We start from the raw sequence: 23,552 nt of genomic DNA, 5'->3' as shown, positions 1-23,552 counted from the left end.
CTGTTTGGCCCTGTCCGGGGGTATCATCGGATGGGGCCACAGTGTCTTCTGATCCCTCCTGTCTCAGCTTCCAGTATTTATGCTGCAGTAGTTTATGTGTCGGGGGGCTAGGGTCAGTCTGTTACATCTGGAGTATTCTCTTGTCTTATCCGGTGTCCTGTGTGAATGTAAATATGCTCTCTCTAATTCTCTCTTTCTCTCTTTCTTTCTCTCGGAGGACCTGAGCCCTAGCACCATGCCTCAGGACTACCTGGCATGATGACTCCTTGCTGTCCCCAGTCCACCTGGCCATGCTGCTGCTCCAGTTTCAACTGTTCTGCCTGCGGCTACGGAACCCTGACCTGTTCACCGGACGTGCTTGTTGCACCCTCGACAACTACTATGATTATTATTATTTGACCATGCTGGTCATTTACGAACATTTTAACATCTTGACCATGTTCTGTTATAATATCCACCCGGCACAGCCAGAAGAGGACTGGCCACCCCTCATAGCCTGGTTCCTCTCTAGGTTTCTTCCTAGGTTTTTGGCCTTTCTCAGGAGTTTTTCCTAGGGAGTTTTTCCCAGCCACCGTGCTTCTTTCACATGCATTGCTTGCTGTTTGGGGTTTTAGGCTGGGTTTCTGTACAGCACTTTGAGATTTCAGCTGATGTACGAAGGGCTATATAAATAAATTTGATTTGATTTGATTTTGATTTGATTTTGATTTGAATACTTTCAGAGTGCACTTCTAATTAGGCCTTTCCTAATTCTTGGGGATATGGGATTTAAATACTGGACTAAGATTGTAATAAAGGTTGTGGACTAAGTAAATAAGGTTGTTATGCACATGTTATACACCACGAGTAGACTGCATATACCAGCATGCAATCATACAAAACATCGTACGGTTTATGGCACGCCCAAGTAGTAGGCTTGTCTGAAAGAGCTCATTGCTCCAACGTGTAGAGATGTAATTGTGAATGCGCTGTGGTGTGTAGAGTCGACAGGACTCTTTACTGTATTAGTTGGTCATCACTGGGGAGATTTAGCTAGCTACACATACGGGGATTGCTAAACCTGAATCATGCACATCGTCATTACATCTAACTGGGAGTGGAGCAGAAATTGTGCAAGATATGGATAGGAGTTTTCTTTGGTTCTAGAGATTGCGCGGTTGTTGCTCCGAGTCAAGTTTCCAGCAAGTCCCATATTCCATAATGCTTCACGAGGACTCGACTCATTGGAACCATGTGGACATTTCCTCACGTGTGTTTCACGTTGAAGCGGTGAGGCTGGGATAAAACGGGAAAATTAGCAAACAACAAGCATTGGTGCAGATATTTTGGGTTTGTTTGTCGTAGACTTTCTGCGATTTCTGAAGTCGAGGAGGAAGGTGTGGACGATAGTTGTGATCCAGCTAAAATAAATCAGAAACATGGGGAACGCAGGGAGTATGGACCAACAAACTGATTTCAGGGGACATAACATGCCTTTGAAACTGCCCATGCCGGAGCCAGGTGAATTGGAGGAGAGATTCGCGATCGTTTTGGTATGTTCACTATACTTTCTTATCGAACACTGGCTGATAAGTGTCCCATTCTTTGTCTTGCGCCATGCCTCATTTGCGCTGGCACCGCACAACCGCTAACAGCACCTAGCGCAGCCTTCTCCCAACTCAAGCATCTTTTGTGTTGATTGAGTTCGACTTCGAGGGGACATTTCACAAATATACAAGTTTGTGTTTTTAGTCTTTTTACGCATGCCATGTTAGGTTAGTGTTAAGCTTGCTGATAAGTATGGAAGTCACTATGTTTTTGTTTTCATATTTTTCTTTTCTTGACATGTTTTTCCGTGGATCTGACCTGCGACACAATCACATTTAGTTGTTCTGTAGAGAACTACATGGACAAAATTCAAAGAGTCTAATAGTTTATATATTTCCTTTTATTTTAGTGGGTGAAGTTATACAAGTAGCCGATGAATGGCAACTGAACTCAGCAAGTTTGCTCCCTTAATAACGATCAGAATGTCAATATAACCTCAAGACATTTGAGTAGTTAGCTGTTTGCCCCGTGGCTCTCTACGTGGACCAAAGGGTAGTCTTGCAAATTCGAAAATGCCTTTCTGGGTGTGACATTCACAGTGTTGAGTTAGAGAATGTTTGTTCAGCATGCTTCTGTAAATGTGATGTGCAGCCACCTGTGTTTACTCAAAGAACCACCTGCACAGCTGTCAAAGACAACACGAGCAAGTCGGCTACTTTATTTCATTCTGCTCCGTTCCTCTCCATTTTCTGTGAGGTTGTGTAAATGTTGGTCAGGCATTATTGTAGTCAGACCTAAACGGAGGGTAGACGGCTCTGTTGTGGGACCTGGGCGCCCGCAACACACTTAGTCTAACACAGACCTACTAAGAAGGTTATGCAGTGCCATGTGACTTCAGCGAACCTGCAACCGTACTAGTCAGAAGGAACGGTTAAAAGAGGAAATAACTGTTACATGTTTTATTCTGTGTTTCCCCCTTTTTCTCTGCCTCGGGGTATATAGTCTGTTACTCTGTTTACTGACTGCTGGCCCAAGCCATTTTGCCTGTTATTACCTAATGGAGCAAGTTTTTTTTTCTTCTTCTCCTTCCCGTGGGAGTAACTAATGCGTGTCAAAGTGTTCTAGTTGGGGCGTAATTGCTGCGTGTCCTGGCCAGATGAATCCCATTCTGTGTTGGAGGAGAGGGAGGCAGGGAGCAGACTTCTGTCTAGAGATGGGTTGCATCCCAAATGGCTCAGTATTCACTTGACCAGAGCCCATAGGTAGTGGACTTTATATGGAAAAGGGTGTCGTTTGGGACAGAGACAGGGTTTGACCAGAGCCCATAGGTAGTGGACTTTATATGGAAAAGGGTGTCGTTTGGGACGGGGACTGGGGTTGACGTCACACTGCCTAATCCGGTCTGCTTTTAGGATCACCTGGCCGCTTCTCATGATCTGCCTGGCTCGAATACCTAGGCTGCTTTTCAACTAACAGGCCGAACAAAGTAGGACAGAGGAACAGAATTGAACTGCCTTAAGGCGCTACTCTGAGGCTACTGTACCATTGAGTTCATTGTAACTGTTAATGGTCTGTTGGCTTTTCCCAGCGTGCTCATTACCCATATTTATTTTCCCTCCGTAAAGGTGTAGATCACTGATGGACTAATGAGTCACGTTGGAAATGGATCCTATTAGTAAATGCTACAAGCTGAATCCCTAAGCACTGGCTTAAACAACAGAGTGGGTCTGGTTGCACCAGGAGTAATCAGTGCTGGGACTGACGCTCACCGAAGAGGGATGGATGTGACATTGAGGGAGTTCCAGCTAGAATGTTCTTCAGCATGGTTGGCATGTCAGCAGAACTCCCTCCCTCTGCCTGTAGGATGTCTTTACTCTTGGCAGGAACGCGAACCGTGCGACATTAGGCGAGTTTAGCGTCTTAATCACAGCACTTAGCTATATTCAATGCTATTTAAACCCTGTTGCATGTCAGCCATGCCCGTTGGCTGGTGGCTCCCCTCCATAGATCGGGCCTATGTAAAACAGTCTATTTCTATAATAAACAGGATGGCCTGTGTGTAATGAAATTATTTGAGAAAATATCCCTTTCAAACTGCGACGCTATATTGTCCGGGTATATTAGTCCTACATTTAGAGAATTTGAAATAGCTTTTGCCTTAAAGTTCCTTTTCCAAATGGTTCTTTTTAGCCGTAGAGGTGATTTTAATTACAACATGTTTACATCCCTCTTAATCAGATCCTTAGGGATCTAGAGCAGTGGTCACCATGGTCGATCTTCGAGGCATTCCTAGTCGATCACCAAACATTTCTGTAGAAAACCCAACGGTAAAGGTTTGTGCTCTCTTTTTCATTTTTGTTGCGCTGTTGGAGGTAGGTGCACTTGATTCAGAAGCCCAGGTAGGCAAAGTGGTCCCATTTTTAACCATTTTATTTGTCTAAAAGAAAAACTCCGCCTACCTGGCGAACTGGGAGAGCCGTGGCCAAATGAAGTGTGCCTACTGCGCTGTCTAATCGCATAGCTGAAATCACCGTGCCTACAGCTTCCACGACCCTGGCCACAGCAACGTTTTATACTAGCCTACTTGACGTTTCATAACGTTTAAAACCATGACTAGAGAGAACTGTCAACGAATACAGCAAAGAGATGCTGTTTATATGAGTGAGTTCATGTTTAAGTTCTTACTCAGCACTGTCAACACTTTGTATTCAACACTTTTATAAGCCATAAAATGCACTTCTCCCTACTCCCACTCACGCTGCAGCTGAAATGAATGAGTAGCCAAGTGTATTAATAGGCCTGCGTTTGTATTATTAGCAGCTCGACGTGTCTATTTTAATATTGAGGAAAATATTGAGGAAAATGTCAAATCAAATCAACGTTTATTTGTCACGTGCATCGAATACAACAGTGAAATGCTTACTTGCAGGCTCTAACCAACAGTGCAATTTCAAAAAAAGAAGGTATTAAGTGAACAATAGGTAAGTAAAAAAGTAAAAACAACAGTAAAAAGACAGTGAAAAATAAGGCTATATACAGTAGCAAGGCTGTATACAGTAGCGAGGCTATATACAGTAGCGAGGCTGTATACAGGCACCAGCTAGTCAGGCTGATTGAGGTAGTATGTAGATATGGTTAAAGTGACTATGCATATATGATGAACAGAGAGTAGCAGTAGTGTAAAAAAGGGGGTGGTGGGTGGCGGGACACAATGCAGATAGCCAGGTTAGCCAATGTGCAGGAGCACTGGTTGGTTGAGCTAATTGAGGTAGTATGTACATAAATGTATAGTTAAAGTGACTATGCATATATGATAAACAGAGAGTAGCAGCACTGTAAAAAGAGGGGTTGGGCTTCCTGTTGAGGAGTCTTATGGCTTGGGGGTAAAAACTATTGAGAAGCCTTTTTGTCCTAGACTTGGCACTCCGGTACCGCTTGCCATGCGGTAGTAGAGAGAACAGTCTATGACTGGGGTGGCTGGGGTCTTTGACAATTTTTAGGGCTTTGCTCTGACACTGCCTGGTGTAGAGGTCCTGGATTGCAGGCAGCTTAGCCCCAGTGATGTACTGGGGCGTACGCACTACCCTCTGTAGTGCCTTGTGGTCGGAGGCCGAGCAGTTGCCGTACCAGGCAGTGATGCAACCAGTCAGGATGCTCTCAATGTTGCAGCTGTAGAACCTTTTGAGGATCTGAGGACACATGCCAAATCTTTTCAGTTTCCTGAGGGGGAATAGGCTTTGTCGTGCCCTCTTCACGACTGTCTTGGTGTGTTTGGACCATGTTAGTTTGTCAGTGATGTGGACACCAAGGAATTTGAAGCTCTCAACCTGCTCTACTACAGCCCGTCGGTGAGAATGGGGGTGTGCTCGGTCCTCCTTTTCCTGTAGTCCACAATCATCTCCTTAGTCTTGGCTACGTTGAGGGATAGGTTGTTATTCTGGCACCACCCGGCCAGGTCTCTGACCTCCTCCCTATAGGCTGACTCGTTGTTGTCCGTGATCAGGCCTACCACTGTTGTGTCGTCTGCAAACTTAATGATGGTGTTGGAGTCGTGCCTGGCCATGCAGTTGTGGGTGAACAGGGAGTACAGGAGCGGACTGAGCACACACCCCTGAGGGGCTCCAGTGTTATGGATCAGCGTGGCAGATGTGTTGCTACCTACCTTCACCACCTGGGGGCGGGCCGTCAGGAAGTCCACAATCCAGTTGTAGAGGGAGGTGTTTAGTCCCAGGATCCTTAGCTTAGTGATGAGCTTTGAGGGTACTATGGTGTTGAACGCTGAGCTGTAGTAAATTAATAGCATTCTCATGTAGGTGTCATAGGAACAACATGAATTTGTGCATGAGGCATATGCGGCGCGACTTGAGTTTCGCCATCAGGTGGAAGACTGTGTCCCCTCTCTCTGGAAAGTCTCACCGTAGAAAAGGAGAGAGCAGGGGCCGTTCAAAACAACTGGGAACTTGGAAATCTCTGACTTCCGACTTCAGTGTGTTCAAGACTACTGGGAACTCAGAAATCTCTGACTTCCGACTTCAGTGCGTTCAAGACTACTGGGAACTCGGAAAGAAACGGTCATCCAACTCGGAATTCCAAGTCGGAAACTCGGGCATCTTTCTAGAGCTCTGATCTGAAGATCACGAACATCATGATTGGACCTTGTTAATTTTCTGAATTCCCAGTTGCCTTGAAAGCACCATGACCATCAGATGCAGGTACCATCAGTCCAGTAAAACAAAAAAGCTAATTATTTCAATTTATGCTCAGCTGTGCCTCGCAAGTGCTACACGAACTGATCTATTTTATCATCAAAGCTCGAGTTTTGAAATATGAGAAGAACAATATTGGCAGGCCAAGCACACAGCCAATATGCTGTGATAATGTATTAGGCCTGCTGCACAAACCTCATTCCTACAGAACAGTTTTGAATAGGTTAGTTACATTTTCTAAGTCATGTTGCTTTTTGACTGGTGATCTTGACTCAGAAAAGGTTGGCGACCACTGATCTAGAGGGTAGCTGGGTAGCTGCGAAGGCCCCGCCAGCTCCTACATTAAGAAACCAGGTGGATTTAACAAGGTTGGGAGGGATTTGACTAAATGAAAGCATTGACTTCTCCACAGACCCTGTAATGTTCAACCCAAAACAACTCTATGTCCATGATCAGCAGACAGCTGTGCTTTTTGTAGGCTATGTGATGCACCTCATTACAGCTTTATTCTGTTTGAGGTCCGAATTGACTGTGTCGTAACGCTGTAATTACCATAGTAACAACATTGTAACATGTTGTTACGTAGGCTTATAAATAGACTAATTGCTTTGTAATTACATAGAAAGGGGGATTTGGTTGTTATTACGCAGGTGGAATAGTGGAATTTATATGTACTTGTACTGTAATCATAAGAATAGACATTGAGAACAGAGTTAGTGCGCTTCAGGTAGCCTTTGCCTGTAAAAGTCAACGTTTGCTCCAGGCTGATTCTACTAAGCCTAACTGTTTCCCCTTACAAAGCAAATTGGCTTCCATTGATACAGCTGCTGTAGGGGACTCAAATAATCCCTAGAGCTATGGCTGATATTTAAACTAGACATCATTTGAATGTAAGGCCTCTGCCAAGATAAGGCAAAGTATTTCAGATGCGACCTTGACCATGGAGAGAAAATAGTATAATGTGAACTCCCATTTAGGGGTGTTACGATTATGACATTTTTGGTAACGATGAATTGTCATGCAAATGGCCCGTTTTTGTCATAATTGTTAATTTTTTGTCATTATTTTTTTAAACTTGTAGTGCATCATAATGCATCTTTGAAAATTAGCTGCAGCATACCTAATGAATACAACACAGCTTTGGTGATACCCCTGTCTAAAAAACGTATGGTTTTAACCGCTTATAACTTTTGAAAATGAAGCTTCTCTTTACTGTGCTGTTCTCCTCTTAAAAAGATTACTAACATTACCCACTTCATGTAAAAAAAAGAGTCAACTTCTATTGTGTAAACTACGCTATATATACAAAAGTATGTGGATACCCCTTCAAATTAGTGGATTCGGCTATTTCAGCCACACCCGTTGCTGACAGGTGTATAAAATCGAGCACACAGCCATGCGATCTCCATAGACAAACATTGGCAGTAGAATGGCCTTACTGAAGCGCACAGTGACTTTCAACGTGGCACCGTCATAGGATGCCACCTTTCCAACAAGTCAGTTTGTCAAATTTCTGCCCTGCTAAAGCTGCCCCGGTCAACTGTAAGTGCTGTTATTGTGAAGTGGAAACGTCTATGGCTCAGCCACGAAGTGGTAGGCTCAGCCGCGAAGTGGTAGGCCACACAAGTTCACAGAACGTTACCACCGAGTGCTGAATAGTCTGTCCTCGGTTGCAACACTCACTACCGAGTTCCAAACTGCCTCTCGAAGCAAAGACAGCACAATAACTGTTCGCGGGAGCTTCATGAAATGGGTTTCCATGGCTGAGCAGCCGCACACAAGCCTAAGATCACCATGCGCAATGACAAGTGTTGGCTGGAGTGGTGTAAAACTTGCCGCCATTAGACTCTGTAGCAGCGGAAACGCGTTCACTGGAGTGATGAACCACGCATCATCATCTGGCAGTCCAACGGATTAATCTGGGTTTGGCGGATGCCAGGAGAACGCTACCTGCCCGAATGCATAAAACCATCTGTAAAGTTTGGTGGAAGAGGAATAATGATCTGGGGCTGTTTTTCATGGTTTGGGCTAGGCCCTTTAGTTCCAGTGAAGGGAAATCTTAACGGTACAGCATACAATGACTTTCTAGACCATTCTGTGCATCCAACTTTGTGGCAACAGTTTGGGGAAGGCCCTTTCCTGTTTCAGCATGACAATGCCCCCCGTGCACAAAGCGAGGTTAATACAGAAATGGTTTTTCGAGATCCGTGTGGAAGAACTTGACTGGCCTGCACAGAGCCCTAACCTCAACCCCACTGAACACATTTGGGAAGAATTGGAACGCCGGCTGTGAGCCAGACCTAATCGCTCAACATCAGTGCCCAACATCACTAATGCTCTTGTGGCTGAATGGAAGCACGTCCCTGCAGCAATGTTCCAACATATAGTGGAAAGCCTTCCCAGAAGTGGATGGAGGCTGTTATAGCAGCAAAGAGGGGACCAACTCCATATTAATGCCCAAGATCATGGAATGAGATGTTCGAAGAGCAGGTGTCAACATACTTTTGGTAATGTAGTGTATATGTAATTGAATATAAAGTTGAATCCCCTTTCTTCTTAAATGAATGCATTAAGACGATTATGAAGCAAAATAACTTTTTCACGGTTATTGTCCATAGTTGATGGTTATACAATCATTGTGCCAGCCCTACTTCCATTATAAGCTTAGGCTATGATACAGACTTGTAATCTTCTACGTAGATTTGATTAAGTAGCAGGACTGTCATTTCATTTCCATTAACACGTTTTTGCTCGAAGGGCTGTTTTTTCCAGGTAGCCTAACTCGTTCTTTGTAGGTAATACTTTGTCGCAGTAAAAAAAAATATATTTTCATGTGAATAAGGCCTATGACAATAATTTTACAAACGCTCACAGTTTTAATCATACTCAATGTATTCTAGCTGTCATGCTTATTTACAATGAAGGGTAGGCCGTCATTGTAAATAAGAATTTGTTCTTAACTGACTTGCCTAGTGAAATAAAGGTTAAATAAATACAAAAATAAATGTCAATACAATCAAACTAGCCAGGGCGAAGATCACAAGTCAGTCATAATAGGCTACTACAGGTGTCAAACACAAGGCCTTTGAACCCAATAGGACAAACAAGCAAATATAAAATGAGTCAACAGTTGCGTTATCTACTTTATAAAATTACAGCCTGATGTTCTTGCATTGGTGAAATCAACTTCAATTGCGCTGCTTTCATTTGTTCTTAACTGTAGGTGTCAACACTCTGTCCCTTGCTGTAGTTGCTTACATTTCTGTCGTTTCTTGCGTTGTGTAGTGAACCGTCATACTGAAAGTCCCTCCATTGATCACTGTCTAGCCCCTCTGTTATTGTAAGCGTGATGAAAACGGCTCATTACACACTAAGGCTCTGTTTTCATCAAAAATGTGGACGTTTCCATTTTTCATCGAACACAGAGGCGGAGAACAGTAGGTCTAAGTGAGTTTGGCATTTAGGCTAGTAGTCGCTTTCGCTCAGGAGCAAGTCTATAAGCTCTCGTGTGGTTTCCATAGCACCCGTGACATTAGTGTTGGCTGTTTCAACATGGGAAATAATCAAAGAGATGGGTTGCACTAGACTAGAGGTGTTTTCCTGTTTTCTAAAGGGCAATTCCACGGTAAAGGACACCATTTTTGACTTAAAATTCTATTCACAAGGACTAATTTGAACAATTTACACTGAACATTTTACAAAAACACATTTACTGGAAGAACTGTGCAGATGCAAAGTTTGGTAACAGAATGTTGTTAATCTCGCTGTTCACCATGTTAAAGCAGTGATGGATCTTAATTTATGCTTTGCTGTGTACACAGGCTTGTGAGGGAGGCAGAGAAGTTTGTATATGTAAACTTTTTTGTTTAAAGGAAGCCAAAGGACCGTTTTTTTTACATTTTGGTAAATGGGCCACAGTTTGAATAATTGTCAGCTCGTCTCTGGCATATTTGCCATTTTAAAGTACCTTTCTCCTTGCCCACTCAGTAGGCCTGTATCTTTTGAGAAAAGAAATGTAAACAGCGGTAAAGGAAAAATACATGAATAGCCAGTAGCCATTAAAAGAGTCGAATAAATGGCTATTCTCTGTGCCGCAGAGCCTGGCACTAACGCTAGAACGGCAGGCAGCTAGGCTAGTGGCCGCCCCCTCCCTGGGTCCAGGGGCCAGCTCCGTCCCATAGTGCTAAGTCTGGGGATGCTCCTGACCTGGGCTGCTTCTGCTGGGTCGTTCAAGGGGGTTGATTGTGAGGCAACAGTTGACATGGTGTCGGAACTCCAGGATGCTCCCAGACTGATTAGCCGTCGCAGAGCGGAACACTAAACTGTTAATGGTGAGAAGTAGTAGGCCTAGTGATCTAGCCAGCACCACATTGGCCAGTCCAACCCATCACAAGTATTAGGCTGCCGTGGTGTGCGATGGGCTTTTTAAAGCATACGCTGCAGGCAGGCAGCAGAGCTTGAAGGCTTCGGCCTCGCTCCCTCTGCTGGCATAGAATCGGCTGGTTGTGTGGGAACCAGCCTTTTGGTTGTGTGCAAGGAGCGCCAGGTCGAAACCGTTTGGGTTCCCTTTCAGTCGGTACTTTTGGTACAACACCTCACAATAGGGAGTCGCACTCTCGCAAGCTCGACTGAAGAACATACGATCACGCCTGACAAGGCCAATGAAACCCAAGCCTCGCTGGAAGCCCCGCCTTCCACAGGTGATAACACTGAGGCTCGGATTAATTTCTTAAATTCTTCAGGTCTTCACATCGAGCTGAGCAGAACGATTCACGCTGCTATCTTGAAACAAACATTGGAAATCAAGACTGTCGAACTTGTGTGCTAGAGTTTGTATTTTGTTTTTGTTGTTTCCCTCCTACAAACCAATTATACTGAACAAAAATATAAACGCAACTGTTAGTGAGTATTTCTCCTTTGCTGACAGGTGTGGCATATCAAGAAGCTGATTAAACAGCATGATTATACAGGTGAACCTTGTGCTAGGGGAATTAAAAGGACACTCTAAAATGTGCAGTTTTGTCACACAACACAATGCCACAGACGTCTCAAGTTTTGAGGGAACGTGCAATTGGCATGCTGACTTGGAATGTTCACCAGAGCTGTTGCTAGGGAATTGAATGTTAATTTCTCTACCATAAACCACCTTCAACATCGTTTTAGAGAATTTGGTAGTATGCCCAACCGGCCTCACAACTGTTGACCATGTGTAACCACGCCAGCCCAGGACCTCCACATCTGGCTTCTTCACCTGCGGGATCGTCTGAGACCAGCCACCCCTGGACAGCTGATGGAACTGAGGAGGATTTCTGTCTGTAATAAAGCCCTTTTGTGGGGAAAAACTCATTTTGATTGGCTGGACCTGGCTCCCCAGTGCGCCCCTGCCCAGTCATGTGACATCCGTAGATTAGGGCCTAATTTCTGTTCAGTATAGTATTCTTCGAGTTGCTTAGCCTGGCTATAGCAATGAGCTAGATGGCAACTTGACACGACGAAGACTGACATCCAGGCACGGGTTTGCGACCATGCCCCCAGTCATGCAGCTATTCTACAGCACTAAAAGATACTCACCATTGTTGTCTTGTTTGTCTCGGCTTGGCGCACGATCAGGCTGCCCTCACTCGAACCAGTCTGGGTGCGCATTGCCACTGACTGCGTGCAAAGTCTCTGGATAAATGTGTAGCCTTCTTGAGGAAGCTTTGAGTTTCTGATAGTGACTTTCCTCTCCCGGATGCCTGTACCTCGGCTGAGTTGCGGGAGGCGGGGATGGGAGCTGGGGCTTTGGTCGGATCAGATGTCTTGTTTTTGCCTGAGCTTGATGCATGCGGATGCTGCCTTTGCTCAACCTGGTCGTGTGTGTATTGTCACCGGTTGCAGGAGACTACTCTCGAAGGGAGAAGTCGACCAGGTTCGGTGGGGACTCCCTGCCACCTGTGCCTGCCTCGGTCAAGCACCGCTTGCATCTCTTTCCAGAATTGGTTGACGAAGGGTCCAGTCCTACGAGACTTTTGAGACTAGGCTATAGTGAAATGCTGCAAAGCGTGCTACTAGCTATTCCTGCCCTCCCAACGGTGGAATTGCTGGTTCCTCCTCCACGTTTACTTCTACCCTCCATACCCAGACACTTTGTCACCTTGAATGGGAAGAAGGGATAACTCGCTTTCTGCCCATAAGTGCCCCTTCCCAAATATATATATTTTTTTACTGGGTTTTCATCTGGGATTTCATCGCCAAGCCAGGCATGTGCGTGCTAGTCCCTATGGGGTCTGGTGATGCAGGTTATGGACTTTCTAGGCGATTTAATGTCGATTACGGAGTTGTGGACGGAACAAGGAATGCTGAGTTCAACCTTGCTGTTTCCCCACACACAGTCTATGAGGTATGACCTCACGATGCTCGGTCTTCCTCCGTCTCAACGCACTTAGTTCTGGTTTTCCCCGGGGTCTATTTCTAATACGTGCGTTCCAGCGTTGAGTGTTAGCCAGTCGCCTGGATGCATCTCACCACCTAAATTGAGTTCTTCGGGTATTCCCTTCATGCCTACGGACCCAGGCTCTGACGACAAGGAGGGACTCTGTCCCTCTCTCTCCTGGCGTTGGCTCGCTCCATAGGTGCAGGGACTTGTTGCCTCGGGCGCGCAGGGAGTGTGGTAACGGTGGTAGCGAGTCGAGGGCGCAAGCAGTGCTGAACACATGCTGGTGTCCCACACAGTCTCCGAGGTTCATAGTAGACCCCAAAAGGAGCTGTTGGTCTTTGTCTCAGCACATTTTATTTCTGGGTTGGAATTAGATTTGAGGATGTATCGCACCTTAGTATTTATTAGGAACCCCATTAGCTGCTACCAACGCAGCAGCTACTCTTCCTGGGGTCCAAACAGGATTAAAACAATTACATCACAACAGCCTACATCAAAAATAAACAATATATAAGACATTACTACATTATGCAGTTAGTGTACAAACATTAGTACTACCTGCTCTTTCCATGACAGACTGACCAGGTGAATACTATGACCCCTTATTGATGTCACCTGTTAAATCTGTGTAGTTGAAGGGGAGGAGACATGTTTAAGAGGGGTTATTAAGCCTTTTTTAAAAAACCTTTATTTAACTAGGCAAGTCAGTTAAGATCAAATTCTTATTTTCAATGACGGCCTAGGAACAGTGCCTTGTTCAGGGGCAGAACGACAGATTTGTACCTTGTCAGCTCGGGGATTCGAACTCGCAACCTTTCGGTTACTAGCCCAACACTCTAACCACTAGGCTACCCTGCCGCCCTTGAGACAATTGAGACATGGATTGTGTATGTGTGCCATTCAAAGGGTGAATGGGACAGGTAAAACATTGAAGTTCCTTTTGAACGGGGTATGGAAGTAGGTGCCAGGTGCACCGGTTTGAGTGTGTCAAGAACTGCAACACTGCTGGGTTTTTCACGCTCAACAGTTTCCTGTGTGTATCAGGAATGGTCCACCGCTCAAAGGACATCCAGCCAACTTGACACAACTGTGGGAAGCATTGGAGTCGACATGGGCCAGCATCCCTGTGGAACGCTTTTGACACCTTATAGTCCATGCACGACAATCTGAGGCTGTTCTGAGGGCAAAAGGGTGTGCAACTCAATATTAGGAAGGTGTTCCTAATATTTTGTACACTCAGTGTAACTCTTACAAATTTACAATATAAAATCCACAACATTACAATGTGTGTGTAGAGTGAGTGTGTTTGAGTGTGTGTGGGTGTATGGGTGTGGCTCTTCACAGTCCGCGTTGTGCTGTGAGATGTTGTTTAATCAGTTTTTTATATGATTTGGGTTAAAATAGTCCTATATCCATTGCTTTTATAATTGTAAATGCTCTCTGACTGTCTAGCTTTCATTTCGATGACTGCTAGCGAGCGGGACAGAGGGAAGAGACTATAAATATAGGCTCCTTATAATTTCTACACAGTTTTGATTTAGTTTTAGTCATTTCAATGTCGATTAAGACCTTTTTTTCCCCTGAGGAAAAAACGAAACAAAAATGTACATATTTATACCTTATGTTTGACACCTCTGGTTTAAAGGGTTGACTGTAGAGGATATTTGTGCGATGGCGAGTTGGGCATCGCCATACACTGTTGTGAGGTTTTATCGCTTGATGTCACTGCTCTCAGTGTGGCCCACAGTGTGCTTGCAGCTGGGATAGGAGAGGGTCATTAGGCAGTGGGCAGTTTGCGAAATACCAAGACTACCGCATCTTGCGGGTTGGAGGTCTGGGTCGTCTGCCATGGGCCGTTTAATTTGGTATCCGTTGGGGTCAGCTTTGGGCTGGATTGTAGTTCCCCTTAATGGAGTGTTGTGCTGAGAGTACCTGCTGAAAGGGAACGTAACGTTATGACTATAACTACTGTTCCCTGGAGGAAGGAATCACGGTACAACACCTGCTTGGCCTAGCTCTGCCCGGTTCTGGGCTCGGTGAAGTGCAGTACTGAATTGAAGGAATGAATCCGATCCTCAGTGTTATCACCTGTGAAAAGCAGGGCTTCCAGCGAGACACTGATTTCAATAGCCTTGTCAGGCGTGATTGTAAGTTCTTCAGTCGATGCTCGCGAGAGCAAATTTTCCACAGTGCTGTTGTGTGGGTTGTAGGGATGTTAGAGGGTTACTGTGTAACTAGGCATGAGTGACATGGTCCAAGTTAGACAACATGTAGCCTAGGCCTATTGAAAGGAGTTTAAATGGATGTAAATTCAATCAGTTATACATTCTTCTAATCACTCATACAACTTCTAGGCCTAACCAGTACTGCCAAGTAGTTTTTGACTTGAGGTCTCTACTGAGCAGAAGGCTAGGCTATGCGCTAGTATGATTACAGAGCTATTTTAACAGGATTCAGGCTTGGCATCCTTCACTCGGTAGTACACAAGTTTAAGGGCATATATAGCCTAGTCTAACCCTGTTAAAAATGGAACAGATCTGCACAATGCCAGGATGTCATTGAACATTCATCATTACACAAACATAGCTTACAACTTTCACTACACGTTCACTTTTTCCACATTTTGTTATGTTGCAGCCTTATTCTGAAATTGATTAAATTAATGTTTTCCCTCATCAATCTACAGATAATACCCCATCATGACAAAGAGAAAACAGATTTTTAGAAGTGTTTGCAAAAAGAGTTCCTCTGTGGAGATGGGAGAACCTCTGTAGCGCTCCACCATTTAGGCCTTTATGGTAGAGTGGCCAGACGGATGCCACTCCTCAGTAAAAGGCACAGCCCGCTTGGAGTTTGCCAAAAGGCACCTAAAGGACTCTCAGACCATGAGAAATAAGATTCTTTAGTCTGATGAAACTCTTTGGCCTGAATGTCAAGCGTCACGTCCGGAGGAAACCTGGCACCATCCCTACGGTGAAGCATGGTGGTAGCAGCATCATGCTGTAGGGATGTTTTTCAGTGGCAGGGACTGGGAGACTAGTCAGGATCAAGAGAAGATGAACGGCGCAAAGTACAGAGAGATTCTTGATGAAAACCTGCTCCAGAGCACTCAGGACGCGAAGGTTCACCTTCCAACAAGACAACGATCCTAAGCACACAGCCAAAACAACGCAGGAGTGGCTTTGGGACAAGTCTATGAATGTCCTTGAGTGGCCCAACCAGAGCCCGGACTTGAACTCGATCAAACATCTCTGGAGAGACCTGAAAATATCTGTGCAGCAACGCTCTCCATCCAACCTGACAGAGCATGAGAGGATCTGCAGAGAAGAATTTGGGGAGAAACTCCCCAAATACAGGTGTGCCAAGCTTGTAGCGTCATACCCAAGAAGACTCAAGGCTGTAATCGCTGCCAAAGGTGCTTCAACAAAGTACTGAGTAAAGGGTCTGAATACTTATGTAAATGGCACATTTCAGTTGTTTTTTTGCAAACATTTTTAAACAACTGTTTTTGCTTTGTCATTATGGGGTATTGTGTGTAGATTGTTAAGGAAAATAAACAATTTAATACATTTTAGAATAAGGCTGTAACGTAACAAAATGTGGGAACAGATAGTGGTCTTAATACTTTCCGAATGCACTGTATGTTCCTTCACTACCATCCATGCAGTTTTTTGTATTGGTAATTTCTTAGCTGTTAGTCTACCCTAGCGTAATGAGCAGGTGTAGGGTGAGGCAAGTTAGACATGGTCCAGCTTCGCTCCTTTATGTTGAGCGCAGCCAGTTACAGCCAGTCCTCAGTATGGCCCAGCGCAGCAGCCCTACTGGCACAACAACAGTCCCACAACAATAGGAGAGAAGAGTCACTGTTGGCACTCTGCCTCTGGAGTGAGCTGCCTCATGGAGTGGTTCTGTGCACAGCCCAAGGTGACAGCTGTTTGAAACAGCACAAAATTAGACACTGTTTAGACTATCGTAAGTCTGGGTGTTTTTCTGTTTTGTCATTTTGAATTGTTTTATGTTCGAGCTGTTTTATTTGAAGTTCAACTTGATGATTAAAGCAAACCATGCTTCATGTTCCTTCAAAACGGGAGAGAATGTTTTACACTGAGGTCAGTCATGAATTAGAATCTGTGTCCCGGCACCAGAGGCATTGTTATCTGGTGTTGCCCCTTTTGATTTCAAGGACTTATGCGCTATCAAAGGTGTTTACTTCTGACAGCACAGAGAATGGTGACTGGCTCCTTCAAATAGTCTCAGACCATTTAAACAAATATTTCCTTCATTTTCTATACCTCTGCTTTGAGTAAAAGTCAGTTAGAGTTCAAAATAAATCAGGTTACAGTAAATGAAGTCCATGGCCTTTTTACCCTACAGCCGGACTGTATCTAGCCTACTCCTTTCCTAATGCAAGCCTACTCCATTGTGAGTGCAAGGCCATTGTGTCTATCATAGTTATTAGATCTCGGATCTACTGAAGCTGAAATATTAAGGCTTTTGCAGAAAGCTCTGCAGAAGGATTTCCCCCCAGTACTGACTGATGCGCAACAATCAGCCGGAGTTCTCTTGAGATATTTGTTGCCTTTTGAAGACGTCTGAGTAAAAGGAGGGTTTTGTAGGGTAAGCTCTTGCCAGAAGCAACATCTGCAGCGAAAATGTGAGGTCCTGCCTTGTGCATTTGATTGTACTCTCATGTCATGGTTTGATATAGGCTTCAGAGACAGCTCCTTAGGCTGGAAACAATACAGCAATCTGTTGTTCCAGGTTTTTTGGGCTGAAAACTAGCCTCCCCCCCTGGGCCTCGCACATCATACACACACATTGGGCAAAGACCTGACGTCAACATCCTGTCAACATCACATTTTAGTTGGCTGAGTGTACAAAACATAATAAACTCTTTATTGCCCTTTCCATGACAAAGACTGACCAGGTGAAAGCTATGATCCCTTATTGATCTCACTTGTTAAATCTGCTTCAATCAGTGTAGATGAGGGGGAGGAGACAGGTTAAAGAAGCATTTTCAAGTCTTGAGAAAATTGAGACATGGATTGTGTACAGTGGCTTGCGAAAGTATTCACCCCCCTTGGCATTTTTCTTATTTTGTTGCATTACAACCTGGAATTAAAATATATTTTTTGGGGGTGGTGTATAATTTGATGTACACAACATGCCTAACACTTTGAAGATGCAAAATATGTTTTATTGTGAAACAAACAAGAAATAAGACAAAAAAACAGAAAACTTGAGCGTGCATAACTATTCACCCCCCCCCCCCCCACACCTTTTGCAGCAATTACAGCTGCAAGTCTCTTGGGGTATGTCTCTATAAGCTTGGCACATCTAGCCACTGGCATTTTTGCCCATTCTTCAAGGCAAAACTGCCCCAGCTCCTTCAAGTTGGATGGGTTCCGCTGGTGTACAGCAGTCTTTTTAAGTCATACCACAGATTCTCAATTGGATTGAGGTTTGTGCTTTGACTAGGCCATTCCAAGACATTTAAATGTTTCCCCTTAAACCACTCAGGTGTTGCTTTAGCAGTATGCTTAGGGTCATTGTCCTGCTGGAAGGTGAACCTCCATCCCAGTCTCAAATCTCTGGAAGACTGAAACAGGTTTCCCTCAAGAATTTACCTGTATTTAGTGCCATCCATCATTCCTTCAATTCTGACCAGTTTCCCAGTCCCTGATGAAAAACATCCCCACAGCATGAGGCTGCCACCACCATGCTTCACTATGCGGATGGTGTTCTCAGGGTGATGAGAAGTGTTGGGTTTGCGTCAGACATAGCGTTTTCCTTGATGGCCAAAAAGCTCAATTTTAGTCTCATCTGATCGGAGTACCTTCTTCCATATGTTTGGGGAGTCTCCCACTTGCCTTTTGGTGAACACCAAACGTGTTTGCTTATTTTTCTTCAAGCAATGGCTTTTTTCTGCCCACTCTTCCGTAAAGCTCAGTTCTGTGGAGTGTACGGCTTAAAGTGGTCCTATGGACAGATACTCCAATCTTCGCTGTGGATTAGCTCCTTAGTGGATTAGCTCCTTCAGGGTTGTCTTTGGTCTCTTTGTTCCCTCTCTGATTAACTCCTTGCCTGGGCCGTGAGTTTTGATGGGCGGCCTTTTCTTGGCAGGTTTGTTGTGTTGTCATTCTTTCCATTTTTTAATAATGGATTTGATGGTGCTCTGTGGGATGTTCAAAGTTTCTGATATTTTTTTATAACGCAACCCTGATCTGTACTTCTCCACAACTTTGTCCCTGACCTGTTTGGAGAGCTCCTTGGTTTTCATGGTGCTGCTTGTTTGGTGGTGCCCCTTTGCTTAGTGGTGTTGCGGACTCTGGGGCCTTTCAGAACAGGTGTGTGTATATACTCAGATCATGTGACACTTAGATTGTACACAGGTGGACTTTATTTAACTAATTATGTGACTTCTGAAGGTAATTGGTTGCACCAGATCTTATTTAGGGGCTTCATAGCAAAGGGGGTGAATACATATGCACGCACCACTTTTCCGTTTAGAATTTTTTGAAACAAGTTATTTTTTTCATTTCACTTCACCAATTTGGACTATTTTGTGTATGTCCATTACATGACATCCAAGTAAAAATCTGTTTAAATTTCGGGTTGTAATGCAACAAAATAGGGAAAAAACGGAAAGGGGGATGAATACTTTTACAAGGCACTGTATGTGTGCCATTCAGAGAGTGAATGGGCAAGACACATTATTTAAGTGCCTGTGAATGGGGTTTGGTAGCAGATGCCAGGTGCACCGGTTTGTGTCAAGAACTGCAACACTGCTGGGTTTTTCACGCTAAACAGTTTCCTGTGTGTATCAAGAATGGTTCACCACCCAAAGGACATCCAGCTAATTTGACACAACTGCATTGGAGTCATCATGGGCCAGCATCCCTGTGGAACGCTTTCAACACCTTGTAGAGTCCATGCTGAGGGCAAATATTAGGAAGGTGTTCTTAATGTTTTATACACACAGTGTACGTAAAAGAACGTGTGTCCTGTAGGCCTAAGCCTTTTCCAATACGTTTTTTTTTGTATCATACTCAAGTTCTCAGATAACTATGCTTTGAAATTCTCTTTTCAAAGTCCCAAGTTGTCGTGTGATTTGAAGACGATCAAACCAACACCTATAGATGTGTATGATACAGGTGCGTATTTTTCCAGTGGGCACCTGTACTTCAGAGAGCGTCAATGATCTCCCTACGGAGAGAGGTGGGTCTGAGTTTCTTACTGCTCTTTGTTCAGAGAATTCCTCAGAGTTCTCCGTAGAAGAGATTCATGTCTCAGATGTTGGCCTGATCACTGTGGCAGTATTACAGGGTTAATGGGTCTTTATCTGCAATCCTTTTTCCTTTGTCTGAACTGGGGGCCCTGGCACTGTCAGAACTGTTAGCAGTGCTGCCAAGACGCAGAGCCTAACCAGCTTTGACAGCTTTGAAAACAAGTGGGCCAATAAGGTGGTGAGGCTACCGTCTGCTACTGTACTGTATGTGCTGGGGGGTATTCATCTGATTCCCACAAAAAACCGACTACGCTGACTTAAGTGTTTTCCACATCAGCGAACAAAAAAGAAAGTCGGCAGCATGTTTTAGGTTTATGCCCAAAAGGGGAACTATTTAGCAGTTTTCATGTCAGAACATAAGGCTACAGTCGAACCAGACCCTCTTAGAGGGGTGTCACAACTGGTTAGACGAAATGGACGAAGATAGGCTAAATAATGTTGACTTGCCACCTTCACAGATTAAATAAGAAACTGATTCGTGGCTAAATCTGAACTGATATTTTTTTTACTAGGTTATAGGCTAAATGTGCTGAGTAAAGGCTTGTTCTTTACCCATCTCATTATTTTAAATTTAGGACAAAGTTTCAGGCTAAAACTGTGTTCAGGTGACTGATGTATTGAAATTACCCATTTCCCCTGTAAATTACACTCTTAAAACCCCAGTGCAGTCAAACTAGATCTTTCTGTGTTTTAGATATATTTCCACACTATGAGGTTGAAATAATACTGGGAAAATTAAGATAACACGCTTTTAGTGCAAGAGCTGTTTGAAAAGAACACCTAAAATGTCGGCCAAGTAATTTTTCCAACAATTGTTTACAGACAGATTATTTCACTTGTAATTCACTGTACCACAATTCCAGTGGGTCAGACGTTTACGTACACTAAGTTGACTGTGCCTTTAAACAGCTTGGAAAATTCCAGAAAAGGATGTCCATGGCTTTAGAAGCTTCTGATAGGCTAATTGACATCATTTGAGTCAATTGGAGGTGTACCTGTGGATGTATTTCAAGGCCTACCTTCAAACTCAGTGCTTCTTTGCTTGACATGAGAAAATCAAAAGAAATCAGCCAAGACCTCAGAAAAAAATTGTCGACCTCCACAAGTCTGGTTCATCCTTGGGAGCAATTTCCAAACGTCTGAAGGTACCACGTTCATCTGTACAAACAATAGTACGCAAGTATAAACACCATGGGACCACGCAGCCGTCATACCGCTCAGGAAGGAGACGCATTCGATCTCCTAGAGATGAACGTACTTTGGTGCGAAAAGTGCAAATCAATCCCAGAACAACAGCAAAGGACCTTGTGAAGATGCTGTAGGAAACTGGTACAAAAGTATCTATATCCACAGAAAAACGAGTACAATATCGACATAACCTGAAAGGCCGCTCAGCAAGGAAGAAGGCACCGCTCCAAAACCACCATAAAAAAGCCAGACTACGGTTTGCAACTGCACATGGGGACAAAGATCGTAATTTTTGGAGAAATGTCCTCCCGGATCTGATGAAACAAAAATAGAACTGTTTGGCCGTAATGACCATGGTTATGTTTGGAGGAAAAAGGGGGAGGCTTGCAAGCCAAAGAACACCATCCCAACCGTGAAGCATGGGGGTGGCTGCATCATGTTGTCGGGGTGCTTTGCTGAAGGAGGGACTGGTGCACTTCACAAAATAGATGGCATCATGAGGCGGGAAAATTATGTGGATATATTGAAGCAACATTTCAAGACATCAGTCAGGAAGTTAAAGCTTGGTCGCAAATGGGTCTTCCAAATGGACAGTGACCCCAAGCACACCTCCAAAGTTGTGGCAAAATGGCTTAAGGACAACAAAGTCAAGGTATTGGAGTGGCCATCACAAAGCCCTGACCTCAATCCTATAGAAAATTTGTGGGCAGAACTGAAAAAGCATGTGCGAGCAAAGAGGCCTACAAACCTGACTCAGTTACACCAGCTCTGTCAGGAGGAATGGGCCAAAATTCACCCAACTTATTGTGGTTAGCTTGTGGAAGGCTACCCGAAACGTTTAACCCAAGTTAAACAATTTAAAGGCAATGCTACCAAATACTAATTGAGTGTATGTAAACTTCTGACCCACTGGGAATGGGATGAAAGAAATAATGCTGAAATAAATCATTCTCTCTACTATTATTCTGACATTTCACATTCTTAAAATAAAGGGGTGATCCTAACTGACCTAATACAGGGAATTGTTGCTTGGATTAAATGTCAGGAATTGTGAAAAACTGAGTTTAAATGTATTTTGCTAAGGTGTATGTAAGCTTCCGACTTCAACTGTATATTTAAGCAATAAGCCCATAGGAGGTGTGGTATATAGCCAATGTACCCCGGCTAAGGGCTGTTCATACGCACAACGCAACGCGGAGTGCCTGGACACAGCCCTTAGCCGTGGTATATTGGCCATGTACCACAAGCCCCCGAAGTGCCTCATTGCTATTATAAACAGATTTCCAACGTAATTAGAGCAGGAAAAATACATATTTTGTCATACCCGTGGTATACGGTCTCATATACCACGGCTGTCAGCCAATCAGCATTCAGGGCTCGAACCACCCAGTTTATAATAGTTAATAAAGAGTTCCAAACCTTTCTGCCAATTAGACCTAGTTTTCAGTTTTCCCCTCCCCACTCAGACCACTCCTTGATAGTCCTAGCAAAATTCTTGCTTGAGAAATTGCTCTTTGCTGAGAATAAATGTTTGTGTATTTTTACCATTTTAATTGAAAACAATCAACTTAATTGTAACCCAGAAATTATTTGATATGATATAGAAATGGCTATATTGTACTTTTAACCTTTTCCCGCTCTTTTCCCGCTCTATAGGCTGTGTTTCAATTTGTCAATTTAAAATGATTTTCTAATGAGTTTTATTGTCTAACAACAGTTTGAATTGAGGTTTGTTCCGCCTCCTCATTAATTCACATAGAAGTTGCCCATTTTACTGTTGTGGGAAATGTACGTTTGAGGCAGTAATGAGCCGGATAAAACTTCTCTCTTTGACTAGAACCCAAGCACAAACTTTTCCCTCCCTGGCACATTTTCTTGCTGGCGCACCCATTGCTTTCACTAATAATAATAACTTTGTACATTTGTGCGTTCATCTCAAAGTAAGTGCCTTGTTACGTAATTATTATTGTTTCTGTATATCGTGTTGTCGTTTCTACTAAGCACATCGTATGTATGGAGCATAATGTATGTACTGTTTTATTCACGTTTTCAAGTACTGGTGACAAATCATGCATTCCGATTCTTGCATAGATTGAAATGGACAGATTTGATGTGTGTGTAAAATACTTTTGGGAAAGTTGGATTGATTTTGCTGAGCTAATGCTAAGCTAATTGCCAGCTATGTGTGGCGCCATGTTTGTTGACATCATACAATGCATTCTGCTTGTCACGTATATGTCTGTCAGACCAAAGATGTTATAACAAAACGAGGTGAAGAGATGGTTCACTTGTCTTTCGAATACATTTTCGGAAGTGAATGATGGTAGACGACACACCCCCTTCAACATGCATACTGCAAACAGACCAAACTCATCTTGTAACCTCTTATCTTTGGTTGACTCTAAAAAAACAAACATGGCGGCGCGCA

At 43.9% G+C, this 23,552-nt stretch overlaps 1 protein-coding gene across 6 annotated transcripts in view; it reads left to right on the top strand.

Annotated features, from left to right (window-relative positions):
* Window positions 1-933: 933 nt before the first annotated feature.
* The window catches only part of LOC115156094 (formin-like protein 2), a 92,256-nt gene continuing 69,637 nt past the window's right edge, over window positions 934-23,552 (top strand). For 5 of the 6 annotated variants that reach the window (XM_029703391.1, XM_029703389.1, XM_029703387.1 and 2 more), the window contains exon 1: window positions 934-1,532. In XM_029703391.1, coding sequence (XP_029559251.1) covers window positions 1,419-1,532 — 114 coding nt within the window. In that variant the 5' untranslated portion in view covers window positions 934-1,418. The remainder of the gene's footprint in view (window positions 1,533-23,552) is intronic. The other variant, XM_029703386.1, reaches the window with a different exon arrangement.

The sequence above is a fragment of the Salmo trutta genome, chromosome 20, assembly GCF_901001165.1.
Source record: "Salmo trutta chromosome 20, fSalTru1.1, whole genome shotgun sequence".
NCBI classification, from domain to species: domain Eukaryota; kingdom Metazoa; phylum Chordata; class Actinopteri; order Salmoniformes; family Salmonidae; genus Salmo; species Salmo trutta.
This window is presented reverse-complemented; position numbering and strand designations above follow the sequence as displayed.